This window comes from Urocampus carinirostris, chromosome 19, assembly GCF_059441175.1.
Source record: "Urocampus carinirostris isolate Australia breed hairy pipefish chromosome 19, RoL_Ucar_1.0, whole genome shotgun sequence".
NCBI classification, from domain to species: Eukaryota; Metazoa; Chordata; class Actinopteri; order Syngnathiformes; family Syngnathidae; genus Urocampus; species Urocampus carinirostris.
The window spans coordinates 18381852-18404964 of NC_142367.1; the positions used below are offsets into that span (position 1 = coordinate 18381852).

General features: G+C 39.3%; 1 protein-coding gene across 5 annotated transcripts in view; it reads right to left on the bottom strand.

The window, feature by feature from the left end:
* The window catches only part of LOC148347552 (myosin heavy chain, skeletal muscle), a 53772-nt gene that overhangs the window by 25903 nt on the left and 4756 nt on the right, over positions 1 to 23113 (bottom strand). Inside the window, exons 1-5 of one of the 5 annotated variants that reach the window (XM_088322957.1) lie at positions 18253 to 18531; positions 15047 to 15274; positions 11078 to 11164; positions 9854 to 9996; positions 4235 to 4325 (exon numbers count right to left, since the gene is read on the bottom strand). In XM_088322957.1, coding sequence (XP_088179083.1) covers positions 4235 to 4325; positions 9854 to 9996; positions 11078 to 11164; positions 15047 to 15274; positions 18253 to 18390 — 687 coding nt within the window. In that variant the 5' untranslated portion in view covers positions 18391 to 18531. Of the gene's footprint in view, positions 1 to 346; positions 434 to 4234; positions 4326 to 9853; positions 9997 to 11077; positions 11165 to 15046; positions 15275 to 16723; positions 16836 to 18252; positions 18532 to 23113 lie in introns of those variants that run through there. The other 4 variants (XM_088322959.1, XM_088322958.1, XM_088322960.1 and 1 more) reach the window with 4 other exon arrangements.

Below are 23113 nucleotides of genomic sequence, written 5' to 3' on the forward strand. Positions count from 1 at the left end.
TCGGAAAGGGTCATTAATCAAAGTATTTTCTTTCACATGCAAAAAGAATGTTCAACTTGTAAAATGTATTCCGCTTTCAGGTAACATCAGAGATAGTGGATCTGCAATATATTCATCAAATGAGTCTGACAGGCAGTGTCGCCCAGGGCTTTTCTCTCAAAAACACAGGTGAAAGTTTGACTTGTGAACCAATTTTATGAATGACTTATAACAACAATGAAACAAAATCGGAGCACATTCGTGATTCCAAACGTAGAATGTAAACAATAGCAAAGGAGTAACGCTCGACTTCCAAGGGGATTTAGACAACTGAGCATGAACCATTTTGAAAAATTGTTCAACTCACATGCCAGCGAAGCACCTCTGCAGAGAGAACGGCCATAGTCGCGCAGCAGCCGGATTGACTGACTCCGTGTTCTCTTTTGCACGCACAAACACGGTTGCAGCCCGCCTCGCTGTGCACACCCCCTTTGTCTCTTTTCTCAGCCACGCTCACATCTCTGTTTTTTGTCACTTTTCTACATTCCTAACCCTCAAAATAAACTCGGCGGCCTGCAGTTTGAAGCCGCTTGAAAAAGAAAAGCGACGACCGCAAAGTGGCACCGCGGTCGGTCGGGATGATCCAAAATGTTTTTATAATTAAATAAAGTATTTACTAATACAGACGCCCCCCCAGTTACGACCATTCGACTTACGAAAAACGGTAGATATTTTTTGGGGGTTGAAAGTATCCAAACAGTACAGGACATTACTGTAGTGCTTATTTCTGCCACTACTGCCATGTGGCGCTGTGAGATGTCACACACCATCCACCCCGAGGAAGAAATCTGCTTCCTCTTCCTAGTTTGTGTGTAAACATACTATACTATATCTCCAGCGCGCTAAAAACTTTGACATTTGTATTGTTTAATATCTCATGCATCCATTCACTATGGTGTAAAGTGTGAAGAAGAGGGGCGTCGTTTCTTTTGAAATGAAAGTGGAATAAGAAAGCTTGATGCGGTTGACAAAATGGTTGGATCGCTTTTTTTCGGCCACTTTCTACCACGTGGGAGGACCTCTTGAAGTTCATCTTCCAAAAGTAAGTTAAACTTAACTTTATAGAGCATATTATTTTATGAAATGTTTATATTTTTGAGTACAAAACAACACTGGTTACTTATACAAGCCTTAAACATACTTATACAATTCTTAAACATACAAACTATAGCACTGATGCAACTTACGAACAAATTCAATTCACGAACAATCGTTAGTAAGTATGGTAGCGTCAGTACATAATACCTATACAACAGATTACAAATATATTATATATAATTATGGTTGCTAATAATCACGAGTGTGCGCGCAACGGGAGCCACTTTTGGTGTGCGATTTGTAAAAAAAAAAACTGACACCATTAAAAATAAAACAGTACATAAAAAAAGTTATAAACAGCCATGAAACCATCTAGATAGCGAGTTGGTCATCTAACTTTCCAGCTAACTAGCTCACTATCTAGCTATTCAACTACAGGTATATGTTTAGCAGTCTATCCGTCTAGGTTACTCGCTAGCTAACTAGCCACCCTTCTATCAATCTCGCTACCTAGTTTTCCTTGTAGCTAACTGGCTATTTCACAAAGCATCTATCCAGCTAGATAGCTATTTAGCTTTCTAGTAGTAGCCATCTTGATATATACACTTCTTTACTCTGCAACACAATGGCAAAGTGAAATTATGAATGGATAAAAGATAGCCACCCTTTTTCCAGCTATCTAGCTATCGATCTGGCTACCTAGTTATCCATCTAGTTAAGTCATGTTTCTTTGTATAGCCTTTATTCACAATAAGTCTCAAAGGGCTGCACAGGCCACAGACTATTATGATACCATCCCCTGATGTAAAACCTACATGAGGGCAAGGAAAAACTTGAAACCTCAGCATAATAATAATAATAATAATAATGAGCAAAACAACAGCACGCAACAATACTGGTATTCAAGTACTCTTTATCCTCTGCAGAAAATACTTATCACTAGCTTTTTTTGGGATCAATGCAATATTTGACAATCTTTTTTATCTTGTTATTACTGCGTGCTTGTTTTTTCCAAATACTATGATCAATTATGTTGTTTTCTACCACTAGGGGGGGGGCTAGATTACACACAATGTCCCTTCATAGAAAACATACTGTTAACAAGCTTTTTTTCTCGCCATATAATTAGCTAGGTAGCTATATAGCTCGATATCTAGCTGACTAAGTAGCTATTATGCTAAGCAGCTATCTCGCTTGCTTGGTCGCCATCTTGGGATCTACTTCGTTGCCGTGGAACAACAATGGCAAAGTGAATGAATGAATAAATGAATAACAATTCAAACAAATAGCAGCATCCCTTTTCCAGCTATCAAGATATGCAGCTTTCTGACCATATACTGTAGTCTACTTTCCAACTCTCTTGCTCTCGAGCTACCTAGTTATCCTTTTAGCTAACTATCCATCTAGCTAGATAGCTATGAACCTTTTCTAGCGATCTAGGTATTTACTTTGCAACACAATCTCAAAGTAATACAACAATAAATACAAGTTTGAAAACTGGTAGCCACCATTTGTTCTCAACTGTATGTATATTGATTTCAATGACTTATGAATCTTTAATCGCCGGAAAAAGTCTGTTTTTAAATTCCATTAGCTATCCCTTTGAGCATAGATAACAAAGTGGAAATACCAAAAAGAAATAAAAGTGAAGGACGTGGAAGTAGTTGCGGCTTGGCGCGCCATCTGAAAGCAAATCCCAAACTGCCGGTGTTAAAAAGCACGCAAATTGCCACTTCCCTTTTTACGAGGTTTGGATGCTTATCAGTACGTTCGAGTTTTGCGCTTGAACCTTGGCCCGCCCGACATGACTGGATCTGCGTTTCTGTTGAAAAGCAAGAATGCGAGGCTTAGATTTCCCCATAGCGACCCGGAGCTACGTTGCAGTTCAAGATGCAGCTTGTCGTTATAAATTGTTATTTACAAACGTCTGTTTTGGGGAGTGAAATTGCCGGGAGCCACCTTGACAAATGTTTTTTAAGTAATCCTCAATTAAGACGTGTGAAAAGCAATTACATCCTGTTTAGATAAACAAACGTTTTCAAGCAGCCGGTGGAATAAAATCCATTTTTTTCCCGTCCAGTTCTAGAAAAAGGTGGTTCAAATCAGTGTTCCCTCTAAGCTGCGCAATTGCACACTGCTCGCACATTCTCAGCGCACAAGGATATCTAGCCGGCGCACAAAAATGAGGGCTCAAAATTACTAATTAAGAAGCGACTCGAGTCAAAGTTACAGTGCATGAAGGTAACGTTGTGTCCTAAATGCAGTATTTTGAAGTCGAGTCGAAGGAGAACGAAGTTGAGTAAAGTTAGTAGAGTTTGTCGGGGAACCGGCTTCTCCGGCTCGGCTCACTAAAAGGAACCGGCTCTTTCGGGTCCTAAACGGCTCTTCGGGTTGTTTTTGCTTCTTTAATCCCAACATGACGAAATATTATGTAAAATTATGCACAGAATGACTTAAAGGAAGGGGAGAATAGAACAAAAAAGAAAAAAATACCAAAATGAAAAAGTAGTGAAAAGCTGAGAAAAAAAGAAACAAAAGGAAGAGAAAAAAGAAGGAAAAATTTAGAAAAAAGCCAGAAAAAAAGAAAAAGAAATGTAGGAAAAAAGTAAATAGAGAACAAAAAGAAAAAAGTAACAGCTCGGTAAAAATAAACACAATGAGATTTTTTTTAAAGGAATTTAAAAAAAGTTTTTAAAAAAAAAACACGGAAAAGAGAAGAAAAAGTTTGTGTTGCATTCAAATAATTTCCAATTATTTTAAGTGAATCTTGTTGCCAACATTGTACTTCCACTAAAAAATGTGATTAAGTACAGTTCTGTATCTTACAACCGACTAAATAAGCTCCCAAAAATGTTAATATTATGCGACACAATATATCAGGAAATAAAAAGAAATGGAAATCTTGTGAAAGAATTGTAAGAACCAACGACGTTTGTAGGCCGTACAACCTTTGCAATAGTACATGAGTCGATTCATTCAAAAGAGAAAAATAATTTTGCATTGTCGGAAACTCAGCAAAATGTAACTTGATGTCAAGTTTTGGTCATGTTTGATAATGATTTAGTTGCCACACTTGGGGTTGCTGTTGCTCACTGTTGTTTCAAGCGTTGCTCACAGACTTTGTGTGAACGCTCAGACCCGTAAGGAAAATTACTACCTGTAGTTCTTGGCTTTTCTTCTGCAGTCCAGTGTTAAGTTCTTCTTCATTTTCAAGCTTGGTGCGAGTGGAGGTGATCTCCATGTCCAACCTAGTTTGACAAAGATCGAGTGTTTATTCCAGTGATTAAATTTATGAAAAAATACTTTATGACGGCTACTGACGTCAAAGATCCATCTCGACAGCACAGGAAAAAAAATCTATTCGGAAATTTTTGGTGAAATTGTCTTTCGGAGTAACATTTCCCTGTTCAATTGAAATATATTGTCATTGTTATTATTATTTGAATATTAAAATAAATCACAAAATCAAAGTACTGGAAACAAAACTGGATTAATATAATCATAAAATAAAACTACTTACTACATGTTAATGTAATACTTTTAAAAGTTCAAATGGAAGTTACAACCCCCAACCCACAAAAATCCAAAAGCAAAAAAACTAATACAAATACATAATAAAATGTTCTTGATTTAAATGAACTGCACTCGTGAGGCCGCAATCCACTATCCCTTTATTGCATATAAGTGCGAGCGTGGACCGGGTAGCGCTCTTGTTATGCCTGGAAGTGCTTCCCATTTTTGTATTTCCCCCTAAAATGAACTGCACTCATGCGGCCGCAATCCATTATTCCTAATCCATATTGCTGTGAGCGGGGACCCACTAAAGGCACTCTTGTCGGGAGCTGTGCCATCCATGCCCTCCTTAAATTAAACACACCCCGGTCGAATATTACTGAGAGCAGGAGGCTTTTTTGGGGCTCGGGACGCTGAAGCGTATCATTGTGGTTTGCCTATAGTGAACTGCATTTTTTGGGGCACAATCCACTATCCCCTGTCATCTATTGCTGAGAGCAGGGGCAAAGAAAGCAAATTTGTGTCATGCAGTGTGGCTTTTTTTCCGTTCTTCCTGGCTAAAACGAACAGCACTCATGAGGCTGCGATCCATTATTCCTAGTTGACAATTGCTGTGATCAGGGGCCAGCAGATCGTATGTTAAAAATGCGGGGGGAGGGCTAACTCGAGGTTTGTTGCATACTGGGGGGGTGTTGTCCAGTCTCTTAACTAGGATAAACAAGGGATTACGTACAGTTCGTTATCTATAGCCTTGCCTGTTGAGATGGACAGGTGAATGGCACAAGACATACATGCAATTATCATAATACAAAAACAAACTTTGATTGAAAACCAAACATCCTTTTTCGAATAGAAAGGAATGGAAACAAATTGAATCGAATTGAACCGGTTTAAGATTTCGCAGGTGAAGAAGACATACCTGTCAACCTGTACGTTTTTGCGGTACAAAGAACGTTTATTATACATTTTAAGACGTGTACGACGTACAAGAAAATCTGTATGGAAAAACGCAAATTTGTCAATTATGGGTACCATCCGGTATACACAGACTATCACGAAACGGCAACTCAATCAAGTCAAACGAGTTCGCCGCGGTAGCCTCTATCTCTGTATCGTTTTTTTCGTTGCAAACGAAGCGAGCGGTTTGATGCTACTGTGCTCATGCGTCTGCCGCCTGGAGATTTCCCATTGCATCATTCTGATCACACGTGAGCAAAGCGAAAGCAGAGCAGTGGGCCTACATTACAACATAGTTTCGAATTTTCTTTGGATACAATCATCAAGTCGCAATGGCCGAACCTGAATTTAAACGTCATAAGTCATTCTCATCTGAAAACAACAGGCGGGGTCGTTTGAGTAAATTTGAAATACATGTGGTCTTAAACGTCGGATTTCATGTGGTAGTTGTGTAGTGAAAGGAAGTCCGTCTCTTTTTAGAGAACCGGCTTTTTCGGTTCAACTCACTATAGAGAGCCGGCTCTCAAACGGCTCACTTGCTTTGATGCATTATATTATGAATTATTATATTGCATAAAGAAGTTAAGAAAAAAAGGAAGTATAAAATGAGAAAATGAAAAAAGGCATGTTTGTGGTTATCCCTTTAATCAGTATATTACCAACAATAATTGAATACAGAAAATGAATTCATAATTTGAATAAGGAAATGTATGATTCTACTTCATTCTATTTGCATGTATTTTTTCCTTCTACAGTGAACGTCCAAGCTACTTCATTTTTGAACTTTTTTATAATAAACCTCATTCATGTCGAGCAACTCAGGATCTCACAACAAAATGTTGATTAACAATATATATGATATAACAGCACGGCGGAGCAGTGGTTAGCGCATGTGCGGCACAGTTCATGTCTTGGGAACCTCCTGCGTGGGTTCAAATCCAGCTCCAGACTTCCTGTGCGGAGTTTGTATGTTCTCCCCGTGCTTGCGTGGGTATCCTCCGGGCACTCCGGTTTCCTCCCACATTCCAAAAAAAACATGCATTTCAGGTGAATTGGTCGGTCCAAATTGTCCCTAGGTGTGACTGAGCGAGTGAGTTGTCTGTCCCCGTGTGCCCTGCGATTGGCTGGCAACCAGTTCAGGGTGTCCCCTGCCCACTGCCCGATGATTGCTGGGATGGGCTCCAGCACCCCTGCGACCCTACTGAGGATAAGCGGTGCAGCTAATGAGATGAGATGATATAACAAAACACATGTACAATATAACATGTTAAACTGCATAAATAAACACGTATGAAAAAAAAATATATGGTGCAAGACTATCTTGTATTTTGTAAGGAAAAATACGACATTTTGTAAGGGCATGGAGCCGTGGAGCTTGACAGGTATGTGAAGACAAGGTTAAGGCATATTTTTCTGTCCTGATAAAATCATGCTCCAAGCGTTTTGCCGCACACGTAACTCCAATAAACCGGAAGAAATATGAAACGAGTGACAGATTTCTCATTAACCGACAGAAGAGAAAAGTCAGCGAGCCGGTGACTCATCTCCTTTTATTAACGATGTCAGCAACAGAGAATCTTTTCAAGCCCAAACATTCTCATGCAGATTAAAGTGCGCATTGGCGCGCACAGAGCGTGTCGGCGAGGGCGTATTAGGACACCGCTAGCCGCACTGTTTGCGCTGATTAGCGAGCGCTAGCCAGCCTCAAAAGTAGAGACGTCTCCGGCGTGTCAAAAGTTCAAGAGTTCATGCTCCGCCGGAGCTTCATTATAGGAAAATGACAAGGTGTATCTTTATAGTTCGCTGCTTCGGCAATATTTTAAAAATGAACGCATGTCAAGGCAGTACTCCGTTTTAATGAAACAAAAGGAGCTTGTCAAAACAAAAACAAAAGACTATTACAACATTGGAAGACACCAAGACGAAATACATGTAAAAGTCAAAAACATGGGAACTAAACAACTGATTACGAAAAAACGTTCTATAGAAAACTAAATACCGTAAATTCCGGACTATAGAGCGCGCCTGATTATAAGCCGCACCCGCTACTTTTTAGGTGAATTGCTACTTTTGTACTTACACATGCCGCACCTTTATATAAACCGCGTGCGCACGCATCAAAACATGTGACATAATCGTAAGTTTAATCCAGACCAAGCTGTAGATACCGCAACTGTAACTAAATTGTTAGTACCCAATCCTCAAACCACAATCGGAATCATGAATAGAAAATGATACCCGTAATTAACGTATGATGCAGACTTGTAAAGTCCGGGTCCCGTTGAAAGTAATCCAAGGGAAAAAAAATGTATATTTCCAAAGTTAAGGGTGGGAAAAATATATATCCACTATTGTCGCAGCGACAACAAACAGATCTACCGGTAACTCAGCTGTTCCCCACTTCCCATCAGCCCGCGTTTGCTCCGCCCCTTCTTATTTGCTTGTTAAAAACATATCAGAATAAGTTTCTAAAATAAATACATTACAAAAATATACAGTTGCAAATACATGTTACACACGGTTACACATATTTACAAAGAAAGACGGTACACCGAGAGAGTTTTCAAAGCTTTAATAATAATAATATAACTTTCATCCCAAACCGTGCCTGTGAAAGGTACCAACACGCTAGTAGGATCACGCTCGCAATGCATCAAGCGTGCCTGTTAAAAAAAGCATCCCATAATTGTGAAATTAACGGTAGATGGTCCTCAACTTCCTCCACATAACTATCGCCATCAAATGCATCTTCCTCATTATCGGAAAGAACTTCTGTCACAGACAATTTCACGGTAAACTAAGAGGATGCAGTCTTTCTCAGCGCACATATTCTACTGATCTTAATCTTACCTTTAATACTCCAGCGCCGCTGGTGGCCGTTAGAAAAATTACATAAATTGGCCGCTTCACTGAATAAGCCGCAGGGCTGAACATTTGGGAAAAAAGTAGCGGCTTATAGTCCGGAATTTACGGTAGATATCTAGCTAGTTTGCTATCCAGTGAGATAGCCAAGTAGCTATCTGGGTATCTATCTTCTCCTTTGCAAAACGATGGCCAAATGAATGAATTAATGTTAAGAAAAAAGGTATCCATTCTCCTATCCATCTAACTAGCCATGTAGACCTCTAACTAGCCGTTCATCTAATTTGCCATTTAGCTAGTTATCTAGCTACCTTAGTATCCATCTAGCCATCCAACTACTTAGCTACCTAGCTAGATAGCTTACTAGCTTTATGGCCATGAAGATAACTAGTGCTAGTGTAACCAATCCATGTCCCGCCATGTGTTTAATTTAACTTCTGGGATTCTAGCCAAGAATTTGGACAAATAAATAAAAGCTGAAGAGAGTCATTCTTTTGCGGAGTTTCGATACAATGACACAAACAGAATATTCTGGCCTTGTGAACAGAACAAAGTCCTTCCTAAAAAGCATAAAAAAATAGCTAATCACTGCTTTTATAGGAGAGGGGAGTGGATTGACAAAAATGAACTGAAATGGGATTTTCCTGGCGAAGTTTCGTGTTTAAGAGTGGATCTAACTAAATCTTCAAATGAATACTGCAAGTAAATACTTCATTCAAATACTGTATGTGGATAAATATAAAGTGCATTTAACTAAACGAATAATGTGGCTTTTTAAAATAATTATGTGATAATTAAATACTAAAACTAATCTAGTTGGAGAACTCATGCGATCATGACTACATGTTCAGTGACATTTTAATGATCCACTTCTTTAGGTACTTCTTTTACTTTGCAACTGTAGATGAATGAATGAATAAGTTAAAAATAAAAAATAGGAGCTACCCTTTTCCCATATAGCTTTGTAGCAATCCAACGAGCTGTCCACATATCTTACAATCAGTCTATGTAGCTATCTGCCTAGCCTCCTGATCTGACTCCGATACAGCACCTTTATCATATGGTCGCCGTTGTTTTTAGGTGTAAGCGTCATCTGCGCTTCAGAGTTGAGCCTGGGGATACAAGATCCTAAATCACTGGGGGAAAAGTTTTGTTCCGAAATGTACGCATTACATAACTTGTAGCTTTCTTTTTTGTTTCCAAGTACTAGCTAGTAAATATTTTTCCTATGTATCCTGACATTCTTTTATCTCATTTTGCTTTTAAGTCCTTATAATGTGTTGTCTTTCTTATCCTGTAATACCAAGTTATCTTAGCTACCGAGCTATCAAGCTTTTCATCCAGCTAACCAGCTATCCGGCTATTTATCCAGCTAACTAGCTATTCAGCTAGGTAGCTATCTTGTTTCTGGAGGAAAAAATAAAGTTCAATAATTTTTATGAACCTTTTGATGATCTCTTCTGGACCATTTCTCGTCTTGTCCATGCCGTCCAGGTTCTCCTGAGCTGTGTTGTCACACTCCATCTTGCCAGCGATCTTCTCCAGCTCCTCACGTCGAAGGTGCTCCTGCTCCAGCCGCAACTCCAGCTGCAAACCAACCAGGAGGCAAAATTTGACCAGAACATATATCTGGATGCCTTGTTTTAACAGTAAACCTCCTTGCTTTAATTGCTTCCTTATTTTTAATAATTCCGATCGTTGATTGAGAACAGACTTGCAAATTAGAGAGAGTAGCCGTTCACGTGTCCTCTTTGTGTTTCTTGACGATAACAAGCTCGGTTTTTATTGTTGTGCTTTTGCTTCTTCCTTTAGCATCACTGCAAGCCATGGCCATAACAAATTGGTTACCTCGATGCCACACAGATGTCAAGCAGTCATAAAAAACAGTGGTCATAAATACAGTACAAACAAAACCAGTATTGTGTCGCAGAGTCTTTACGAAGCACACAAGATTCTGAACTGAATAAAGGGAAAGACATTGTGGGAGGTAATTCATCCAGTAGGAAATGTGTGTTATGTTGTGACGCGAACCAGTAGCAGACCAGCATTTTATATGACATCGACCAATGGTTGCATCTTAGACACCTAACTCTACATGAATTTTTTGAGTTAATGGGCATGCAAAATATTTTTTTAATGTCTTATAGTGGTTAAAATGTAGTAAAAAGGGGCCGAAAAACATCTTATTCCACACTATGAAGTAAAAACGGAAGGCGGGGGTCGCTGTATCCCGGGCGTTTATCGTTTTGTCCAATTGAATATAAATAAAAATCTCTTTAAGAGTCAGCAATTTTGAGGTTGAGAAAATCCAGACTAAACGGAACCATGTTGTTTCAGATTGTCCATCATAATCAAGAAAAAGGGTGGACATAAGCCCACCGTGACCTGAGACCCCCAAGCTAAAGTCCAGGTCAGCTTTATGGTGTTGATAGACTTGCAGACACAAGTTTTCGACTTTCGGGGAGGGACAGAGCTGTCAAATGATTGATAGTCTAGATGAAAATCTCAGTTTCAGGGGTTGGGCTACAGTCTCCAAATAGAACCATTCAAAAAAATGATGAATCAATGTTATAGTTTGTATTTCTTGTATTTAATCAAAGTGTCTCGAAAGACATTGAGGTTTATGGAACAATTTTCAAACTTGTAAGCGCAAACCAGAAGTACTGACTTCTTCAACTTGCTTCTGCAGTTGGATTTTCTCTTGGGTTAACAACTCCACCTTCTCCTCTTCGCCGTGAAGTTCCGCCATAGCTTGCTGCAAATGGACAAAAAAGGGCAAGTTTAAAAAGATAATCATCTCGAGGATGTGTCTCCAACCCTAACTCCAACTCAAAGGTCCACCTCAAATTGACCGTGGAAAATTTGCACCGGCTTAACCTACGTAAGTCTTTCCGTCACCCTGCAGAGCCTGACATAGGTGGCTCGTGTTCTTTGGACAGAAACAACATCTAAAGTCCTTTATTACACCTCAGTGAAAAGGATTTCAGGACAGAAATGGGCATGTTGTCACGGCCAATGATGGGTTCATTATTGGACTGTGACTGAAACAAATGGCAGCTGAGCTGTAGGAAAACCAGCACCTGAAAATCTGGGAACATGGTCCTAAGTGCAAACATGTTGGAATAGCCTTACAGGGTCTGAGATGAGATCCTATGAAGAGGATGAATATTACACATTTTTGGCGGAAGATCAGTACGATGTCTGTTCTGATACGGACTCGGTCCCAATCAATTCACCAGACAATCTGCATTCTAGCCTCACTTATAGTTCTGAGCCACAATCCTTGATAAAAAAAGGTCAAACGGAGTTTCCTACAAAGGGTGTCTGGAGTTTCCCTTAGAAAAGCCTGGTCCTCTAGGATCAGAGGCACGGGGTCTAGGTAATACTGGGCATCTGGTTCAAGGTAGAAGTATTCAGTGCATGTCAGATAAAGTGCTGTTCAAATAATAGCAGTATAATGCGACTAACCAGAACATCCCTAGGTTTTAGTATATTTTTTATTGTTAGATGCCAGACAAGTTACCAGTAGGTGCAGTCCATTCTCAGAAAACCAACAAAACCAAGCATTCATAATAGGCACGCTCGGAAGGCTGTGAAATTGGGCAAATAGAAATAGGAGTGTTTAAAAAAACAGCAATATGGCAACCAATCTTTGAGTTTATCAAATTTGGGGAAGAAAAAAAAAACAATAACAGGTCTGAATCAGGTAGGGCCTACTTAAGGATGATGAAGCTGGCACAGGTAGAACATGCATTTGAGGAAAATGGGTCGTTTAAGACTAACTCCGAAGAACAGCGTTCTTTGTTTAAAAAGTTGATTATAGGTTCTTCACTCTCCAAAGAGGTATAAAAATTGTTGGCTGTTCAGCTAAAATGATTCCTTATAATGGGTAGAAAAACTAGAGACACGTAGAAGAAAACGGAAGACAACTATTAAAATGGACAAGAGAATAGCCTGAATGGCAAAGGCTCAGCCAATGATCAGCACTAGGATGATCAAACACAGTCTGCAGTTACCTCTAAGTGCTGTGACAGTTACAAGACGTCTGTGTGAAGCTAATTTATTTTCAAGAATCCCACGCAATGTCCTGTTAAGAAAAGCATGTGCAGAAAAGGTTACTATTCGCCAAAATGGACGAACATTTTGAGGACTGATGAAAAGTAAAGCTGTCCTTTTTGGGTCCAGGGCCCAAAAAACATGTGTGAGAGGACCCCCAAACCTCAGTACACATTAAAGACAGTGAAGCATGGTGGTGCAAGTATCATGGTCTGGGCATGTTTCTCCTATTCAAGTGTTTCGTCCATTTATTGCCTACCAGGGATCATGGATCGGTTTGTGTATGTCAAGATACTTGAAGAGGTTATTTTGCCTTATACTGAGGAGGGCATGCCCTTGAAATGGGTGTTTCAACAAGACAATGACACACCGGTAGAAAAGCAAAGTCTTGGTTCCAAACAAAAAAAATAATGCTATGGAGTGGCCAGCCCAATCCCCGGATCTCAATCCAATCGAGAAATTATGGGGTGATATCAAAAATGCTGCTTGTAAGGCAGAACCAAGAAATGTAAATGAATTGTGGAATGATGTTAAGCAATCATGGAGTGAGATAATTGAAAGGTGCAACAAGTTGGTCGAATCTATCCCACACAGATGTGAAGCAGTTATAAAAAACTGTGGTCATGCAACTAAATATTAGGATTGCTAAATCCTACATTTTTAAGGGAAATACAAAATAGTTTTGAGTTTGTAGATAGATAGATAGATAGATACTTTATTCATCCCCGTAGGGAAATTCACACTTCCAGCAGTCTACCCCGTTGTTTATTAACAGATTAACATGATGCCCTAGGGGTGCTTGTAGCGGAGTAGATGACGTCACGCCAGTCCAAAAGTTCGACATCCCTGCGGCAGATGGAAAACTTTTCTTTGTGAAAATCCAGGGATACACCACCTCGTGTTAGCAAGTCCGCCTCCTCTCCGATTCCCCCCGGCTTTCGTGTCTCTGTTTAGCGGCGTTGAAGCCGGAATAGCTCCGGGTAGCTACACGTTAGCGTCCGGAATGCTAAACGTGAGCCACGTTTCCGCAAAACACAGCAACTGCGCTCCCTGTGCGCTTCGATGTTTTCCACCAGCACTCAATCTTATTTGGTCGTGATTTCGCATTTACCATGATTACGGAGGGTACCGAAGACTTGTAACGCCGCTAGCTGCTTCGCTAGCTCCGGCTCTTCTTCCACGATAGGCCCCTTCATCACGCCGGCACGAGAATTCTTCAGGGCAAGGAGTTGAAATTCCTTGAATACACGCATTTTTTGTGCGCTAAAAACCATGTCCCATAGGATAGAAGTAATCCATAGTGTAGTTGTCAAAACGGGAAGAAAAAACACCGAAGATAGGAGCAGACAGACTTTGAACACATCTTTGAACCATTTTCCCAAATGCACAGGCTTTGGAGCGTGCCTATTATGAATCCTGGGCAGTGTTCCCTCTAAGCTGCGCGCGTGCGCAATCGCGCACCGCCCGCACAAGAAAATCTAGCCAGCGCAATGTTCCCTCTAAGCTGCGTGCGTGCGCAATTGCGCACTACCCAGAGCTTTTCAGCGCACAAAAAAAAATCCAGCCAGCTCACAAAAATCAGGGCTCAAAATTACTAATTAAGAAGCGACTTAAGTCAAAGGTTACAGTGCATGAAGGTAAAAAATACACGGGTTCCCCTGACGTTGTGTCCTAAATGCGGTATTTTGAAGTCGAGTCAAAGTAGAACGAAGTTGAGTAAAGTTAGTAGAGTTTGTCGAGAACCGGCTTCTTCGGCTCGGCTCACTAAAAGGAACCGGCTCTTTCGGGTCCTAAACGGCTCTTCGGGTTGTTTTTGCTTCTTTATCCCAACATGACCAAATAGTATGTAAAATTATGCACAAAATGACTTAAAGGAAGGGGGGAATCGAACAAAAAAGGAAAAATACTAAAATGAAAAAGTAGTGATGAGCTGAGAAAAAAAAACAAAACAAAAAGAGAAAAAAAGAAGGAAAAATTTAGAAAAAAGCCAGAAAAAAAGAAAAAAAAGAAATGTAGGAAAAAAGTAGAGAACAAAAAGAAAAAAGTAACAGCTTGGAAAAAATAAACACAATGAGATTAATTTAAAAGATTTTTTTTAAAAAGTAGGAAAAAAGATGGAAAAAAGAAGAAAAAGTTTGTGTTGCATTCAAATAATTTCCAATTATATCAAGTCAATCTTGTTGCCAACATTGTACTAATGTGATTATGCGACAAAATATATCAGGAAATAAAAAGAAATGGATATCTTGTGAAAGAATTGTAAGAACAAACGACGTTTGTAGGCCGTACAACCTTTGCAATAGTACATGAGTCAATTCATTCAAAAGAGAAAAATTATTTTGCATTGCCGGAAACTCAGCAAAATGAAACTTGATGTCAAGTGTTGGACATGTTTGATAATGATTTAGTTGCCACACTTGGGATTGCTGTTGCTCACTGTTGTTTTAAGCGTTACTCACCGACTTTGTGTGAACGCTCAGACCCGTGCAAAATTACAGGGAACATTGATCCTGGGTCTTGTTTTTTTTTCTCAACAAAACGTATACTAGGTTTAATGGTAGAATCAGAAAGCATTATCTACCTCTTTATCCTGTTCACAGGCAATCAGGGCCCCCTCCAAGTGGTTCAGGTCCTGTTTGAGGCTGTTACACTCTTCTTCCATCCTGTCTCTGTAGACAGCCAGCTGAGTTGAGCGCACCTCACCTTCTTCCAGACGCTTTGTCAGGTCAGATAGTTGTCGCTCCAGATCACGTTGGGTTTTCTCCAGCCGGACGCAGTGCAGTTCCGACAGGTGGCCAGTTTCCTGCTCCTGAAGGTCGGTGCACACATTTGGTGAAATTGACTCTTGTGGGACTACATCCTGGACTGTTTGCTAAGTCACCTAAGTGAAACAGACTTGGGACCAATGTTCCCTCTAAGCTGCGCGCGTGCGCAATCGCGCATCGCCCGCACAAGAAAACTACCCAGAGCTTTTCAGCGCACAAGAAAATCTAGCCAGCTCACAAAAATCAGGGCTCGAAATTGATAATTAAGAAGCGAATTAAGTCAAAGTTACAGTGCATGAAGGTAAAAATACATGGGTTTTCCTGACGCTGTGTTCTAAATGTGCTATTCTGATGGCAATGTCGAAGTAGAACGAAGTTGAGTAAAGTCAGTAGAGTTTTTGGAGAACCGGCTTCTTCGGCTCGGCTCACTAAAAAGAACCGGCTCTTTCGGGTCCCAAACGGCTCTTCGGGTTGTTTTTGCTTCTTTAATCCCTACACAACCAAATATTATGTAAAATTGTGCACAAAATGACTTACAGGAAGGGGGGGAAATAGAACAAAAAAGAAAAAGATACCAAAATGAAAAAGTAGTGAAAAGCTGAGAAAAACGAAACGAAATAAACAAAGTAAAAAAAGTAAATAAAGACCAAAAATAAAAAAGTAAAAGCTTGGAAAAATAAACACAATGAGATTTTTTTAAAGGAATTTAAAAAAAATAGAAAAAAAACAGGGAAAAAGAAGAAAAAGTTTGTGTTGCATTCAAATAATTTCCAATTATACCAAGTCAATCCTGTTGCCAACATTGTACTTCCACTCAAAAATGTGATTAAATACAGTTGTGTATCGTACAACCGACTTAATAAGCCCCCAAAAATGTTAGTATTATGCGACAAAAGATACCAGGAAAAAAAAAATGGAAATCTTGTGAAAGAATTGTTGTGAAAACAAATGACGTTTGTAGGCCATACAACCTTTGCAATAATACATGAGTCAATTCGTTCAAAAGTGAAATTTTTTTTGCATTGCCAGAAACTCAGCAAAATGTAACTTGATGTCAAGTTTTGGACATGTTTGATAATGACTTAGTCGCCACACTAGGGATTGCTGTTGCTCACTATTGTTTCAAGCGTTGCTCACCGACTTTGTGTGAACGCTCAGACCCGTGGGAGATTAGAGGGAACATTGCTTGGGACACAACATAATAGACACTTCTTGAATGAGTCCCATAAATAGCTCTGTCCGAACATTTGCTGAAAATGATCCCTGGTTAAATCCAAACAAATATAAGGTTGAACAGGGTGTCCTAAGAAAGACTGTTACTAATATATGAAAAGCATCCTTGCTGACACCATGTCAAGACGTTTTGATTTATGACCTTAACGAACCACTTAAGAATAGCATGGACATATTGGTGTCACCGAAGGCAATTGGGTATAACAGTCAGAATAAACAATATTCAGGATATCAAATCTGAAACAGGAAAAACACCTTACCAGCAAATATACCCCAAAATCTGCCTTCCTCCCAGCAGCCTGACGAAATCCTTCCTTTCGTTAGCCCTAATCTCTCCTTAATATAGTGCCGCTACAAAGATCAACACCGTGACGTGAGGAGCTGGCCCGATAGACAAGTTTAGCCTTGGTCAGCGCCAATCATCCATAACAGGAATGAAAAGATCACATTGTCAAGTGCGCTCTGGTTAATATTCATTTATCGTGATTCAGTCATCGCAGGAAAGGCTTTGGCTATAAGACAACAGTACGAAAAAACGCGGACTTTAGCGACTTAACCACGCCACCCGTTTTCCATTTGCAGGTTTTTTTCCATAAAAGTCCTTCTTTTGGGACCCTTCGGCTTTTCTGCATGGCTTCTTCCCAGCTTCTATTTATAGAAAATGATATGAAGGCTAATTGGCGCCTGCGTTACCTACTACCGGAATACTCCATGCTGGAATCAGCCAATGGTAGTCGAGTTTTTAAAGTCTGCCTCAGTTTATATAAAATCAATCCAAAATATTAGAATGTAACGTTTACCAAATTATTTGAATTAGTTATCTGACTCCATTACCCAAAAAAAACCTACATTCACCCAAAAATGTATGCACGATCGTTTCTTGATGGAAAAGATGAACAAGAAAGCCGACATTTTCACACGGGGCAGATTTTATTTCATTAACAATTTAATTAAGTGTACTCCATCGAAAACGGCCGAATTAGTGACGTTGGGAGTCTCTGGGAAGCCCTCTTCTGAAGTCCTTTAGCTCTCTTCTTTATGGCCCACGTGTCCCCGCAAGATAGTGTGTCGGCTCCTCCCATGGGCTTCACCATCTCGGAGAAGAGCTTCCCGACGTCTGGAACACTCAACACCGAGCGTTTCTACGTCATCAGGGCCTTTCTGCGTCTGGATGTGTTTATTATCTTATCAGCCTTACGTCCCGTTCCCGCCGTTCCTGTAAACAACATTTTCCACCAGGGTGCCCTGACATTGAACTACAGCCCAGTCAGTGAATATCTTTTGCATTGAATGCAATTTGTAGTCAATCGTATAAAATCCTTCAACTGGTATTTTGTTTAAATTCTGCTGGACCTGGTACTGGGTTTCTATGACCCAATATACTGAAAAGGATCATGTTTGAGGCGGTTGTGGGCATTAAAAGGCCAGCATCAAGTTTTAAGAATGGTAGAAAATAAACTAAACAATAAGTTGTGTAGCTCATCCTCACTCTCCTTACTTTCCAGCAAAAACACAGTCCTTAAAACCTAGGTCAATTAGGTATTTTGAAATGAGATCGAATAAGCAAGCCACGAAGGCCTGACAAGACCTACTGAGGAACTGTGCCCACTCCTGCACTGGATTCTTGAAGTCTAAAAGCAACAAGAACTATACAAAGTGTGATAATACCAGGCCTTTGGATTTTTGAAAACTAGTTCTAGTTTGGGGCCCTTCCTGTTTTTAAATGCCAAATATGGAATTGTTACATGATAATGTGCTGGAAGTCCAACAGATCCTGTGTTATACCTACAGTTTGTTCTCTTGTCTCCAATGTGGGGCCAAAGTCATCCCAGTCCAGTTCTGGTTCTATTCCAGGGTCAGCTTGGCCGTTCTTGGTTTCTTCTGTATCAGCTATGATGAAGGGATGCTGAGCACATCTGGAGTACATCTTCCAGGGTAGAAGTACCTTCTCCTGTCTGTACTACACTTAATATAGCTTGTCCTAAACCCTTCTTGTCCTTCTAGGTGTGCGCTTCTTAACAGATGGTCCTCTTCTACTCCGATATCTTCTAACAACTGGGTCGACAAATCTCCAGCCTTTTTCCTCAGATATCTCCTTTAAAACCACCGAAAAAAGATCAAAACTGACCGAGGGTCTCGATCATCTTAGTCGATAAAATGGCCAAAACAAGAATCCAGAATGACGAATCGAAAACGTCCATCCGTCCTCTCAGTCTTCATTAAAACAGATGCAAATATCTGGGTGTGTCCACACCCACACCTTTTCCCACAATGCCACAGAATTCTGTTCGTCAAAACACTGAAGGCCCATTGTGCTTTGCTCAGTGCGACGATGACAAAATATTTTGTGTAAACGCCTTGCTTTTATAAACAAGAGACATGTTTTGTTGTTTCATTTCTAGTCTATGTGCATTCCCAAAGAAAAGCAACAGAATAACATCCAATGTTGATACAATTGAAGTACACAAAAGAATACAAATTTGAGTTTTTAAAATGTTTTAATTCTTTCTATTTGTTTTATACTTTTCCCATTTCAAACAACATTTTCTTTATTCTGCCTTTACAAAATACCACCAAAAAAAAAAAAAAATGTAGGGGAAGAGGGGAAAAAAATAGGAAAATGTTTTATTAAACAAGGGTAGGTAGGTAGGTATGGATAGAGATAGATAGAAATATTTTATCTGTCCTTTACAAAAGAATTCAAAAATTCTAACTAAAATTTTGGGAAGAGACCAAGGAAACAGGAAACCTGTTTTTTTGTTCATTTGGAAAAAAGCTATTGAGGAAAACAGGATAAGATACAAATATTTTAGAGGGACAGTAATATTTAGCGCCACCTAGTGGTACAAAAAAACGGTTATTCTGTAAAAAAAATGTTCAAAAAAATGGCAGATACTGTATAAATGACCTATCATACCAAAGTTCCTTTTATAAATATTTATAGGTCGATAAATTTCTATTTCTTTTACAATCCGTTCCTCGTAGTAACCGCCGTGTTTGTCTGGCAACTTGCTGCTATGCTGTGCTCATTCGACACTGGTTTTCGTTCGCATTAGACAATACAATGCCCTCTAGTGGTCAAATATTACACAATGCACCATTAAAAGACAGGAACAGATTTTAAAATGTAATTATTATTGAAACCAATTCATTACACAAAAAAATATTTCCCGTTGAAAACTGCGTGTGAGAAAAAACAAAGAATTCATTCTATACATGAAGGTAATACGAGTCAATAATGTAGCACATTTCTTACATAGACAAGTATAGTGGAACCTCTATTTATAGATTTAATTCGTTGTGAAATATTTGTAAGTAGAGTCGCCTTTTGAAAGTAAATGCACTAATCCGTTCCAAGCCCCGCAAAAGTATGATATGTTTAAGTAAATCATAAAAGAGCATCACAACATGAAACAAATACAAACTAAAATTAGATTATGGCACAATAGACGTATATTAATAGGCACATAATGTAAAAAAATAATGAATAGAAGAAATAATGTTTTTTGTTTTAGGTTTCTTGAAAAACTGATCCAATGATGTCTGCTTTTTCCAGCTTTTGACAATCCGCCGGAACTGTTCGAGGCAAACGACATCATAATGAGCGAAAGCCCAAACTGTAAACACTTTTTCTTGAATTTTACCAAAATGTCTTCAATTTGGGCAGATTGCTGTATCCTCCTTGTCATCTTTGAACTCCTCCTGCAAGGCGGTGTGTGTTTTCATGCAGAAAGAGGAAGAGTAACTTCTTAACAGATGGTCCTCTTCTACTCCAATTTCTTCAAACAGCTGGGTCAACAAATCTTCAGCCTTTCCTCAGATATGATGAAATTATCTCAACTCTTATCTCCTATTATCTCAATGACTAGAAAAAGTATCTTCCTCTTCTTTTCTCCCTGTCCATTTTTCTGCCTCTTTTTCGTGGGATCCATTGTGAATGAAAGCGCTTCGTAGGGGTACCATAAAATAAACTGTTGACAGAGTAGGAAGGCGACACGACCAGCATGCCAGGATTCACACATACGCACCGGGATTACCAGGTAGAACTCTATTAGCAAATTGTGTTGACTTTGTATCCTGAAACGCCTTTGTAACTAGAGGCAATATTTTCCTGAAACTTTTGTATGTAGAGACATTTGTAAGTAGAGGTACACCTGTACTTTCCTTTCTCTAAACAATAATTCATAATAAAAACACAGATAAGTGTGAACAGAGGAAGAAAAACTGCTGGAGTCATCTACTTCCATTCTTCTATTCTATTTTACCTCATGTGAGATCCCTTTCTCAAAGTTTCTTCATTTTCCTTATGTTGAGGTTTTTGAGTTTTTCCTTGCCCTCATGTAGGTTTTAGATCAGGGGATGGTATCATGATAATCTGTAGTTTGCAATAGTCTGTGCAGCCTTTTGAGACTCCTTGAGATTAAGGGCGTCTCAAATAAACATGACCTGACTTCTAGATGCATTTTTTGCAAATAAACTATCATTTGTTAAGCCCTAACTTTACATTCTGTCAGTGGGAAATAACATAGCTAAATCATCTCCCACACGTCCGTAATTGCTATGGTGTCAAATGTGGATTTAGGAAGCCTTGGGGTTTTTTTCGCCCCGTCGAACATGTACTATACTGTACTTACAATACTTCAAACGTGAGCGTTTACCTGTCAGTGCACGCTTTAGAGCAGGGGTGTCAAACTCATTTTAACTCGGGGGCCGCATGATAGAACAAACATTCTCTCGGGGGGCCGGACTAGTAGATTAGAGAGAAAGAAATAAGATTGAAAGAGGGGGAGATAAAGAGAGAGGGTGGGACAAAGAAAGGGAGAAAGAGAGAGAGAGAGAATATGTTAAACAAAAGAGGTAAAAAGAGAAATAGTGAGAGGGGGGAAGAAAGAGAGAGAAAGACAAATAGAAAGAAAGAAAGAAGGGTAGAAAGAGAGAGAGAGAACAAGACAGAGAGAGAAAGGGACAAAGGAAGAGAGAGCAAAAGAAGGTAAAAATACAGAGAGAAATAGAAAAAGAGGAACAGCGATAGAGAAAAAGAGATTGAAAGAGAGGGCTGAAAAGGGGAGGGAAAGAGAGGAATACAAGTGCAGTGTTTGTGAGAGGCACCTGGCTATTTCAACCTGCAGCTCATTTTTCTCTTGCGCTTCTTTGAGTGTTGTCTCGCGGGCCGGATTCAATCCCTTAGCGGGCCTGATCTGGCCCGAGGGCCGCCTGTTTGACTCCTGTGCTTTAGAGCATAACTCGCCATCAGAACTGAAAAAAAACGTGATAAAATGAAAGTGGCAGATCTACGATTCCCCTTTCACTCAATTCCAGCTTTAGTTTTTAAATAGGCAATCAAAACAAATTGCAATACCTCTCTCGGTTGGATTGATAATTGGAAATTGAAGAGTAAAACTGACAGTGCATGCCTGTCAACCTCCAGGGCTCCATGCCCTTACAAACTGTGGTATTTTCCCTTACAAAACACAAAATGATCTTACACCATATATATAAGTATGAATTCATTTTCTGCTTTAAATTATTGTTGGTAATATACGGATTAAAAGGGATAACCACAAACCTGTCTTTTTTCATTTTCTCCTTTTATATAACAATAATGATTCGTGATATAATGCATCAAAGCAAGTGAGCCGTTTGAGAGACGGCTCTCTTTAATGAGTTGAGCCGAAAAAGCCGGTTATCTAAAAAGAGACAGACTTCCTTTCACTACTCAACTACCACATGAAATCTGATGTTTTTTTAAGATCACATGTATTTCAAATTTACTCAATCGACCCCCGATCGGAATGATGCATAATGGGAAATCCCCAGGCGGCAAACTATGCGCACAATGGCATCAAACCGCTCGCTTCGTTTACAACGAAAAAAAAACGATACCGAGATAAAGGCTACCGCGGCGAACTCGTTTGACTTGATTGATTTGCCGTTTCGTGATAGTTGATGGAACCCATAATTGACAAATTTGCATTTTTCCGTACAGATTTTCTTGTACGTCGTACACGTCTTAAAATGCATAATAAAAGTACTTTGTACAGCAAAAACGTACAGATTGACAGGTATGTGACAGCCGCTTCAAAAGGAATGGAGGACTACAAAAATGGACGCCGAATGTCTTCGACCCAGGAGAGAACATCATAGTTAAAAAAATGATATATATGTATATATATCAATGATAACTGTGAATAAATGCAAAAACTAAAAACGTCATGAAGGGTTTTTAATTCGTGTTTGAATATCGAGAGGATTAACATTGAATTATATCTAACTTGTTGAGATAATTATTGATTCAATGGCGAGGTAAAAGATGATTGTTTACTCTTAATTACAAAGTTTTATTATTTGAGTTATATCATATAAAGTTAGAGTTGGTTTTATTTTATTGTATTAATAAATTAATACCTATGAATCTATGCCACATAAACAAATGCTCACACAGAACAATCACGCAATACTAAAACAATACACAAATACAAAGTATTGATCCATTTATGCATTTTATCATTTATTTCAGTGTTTGTCGTTTATTCTTTTTGTATGCTGTATAATTAAATGGTAAGATAAATAGATAAATAAGTTTGTTTCCAATTTGTTTCTTACCTTTGACGCATGGTGACGATTGTCACCCGGAAGTAATTAGGCCAAAA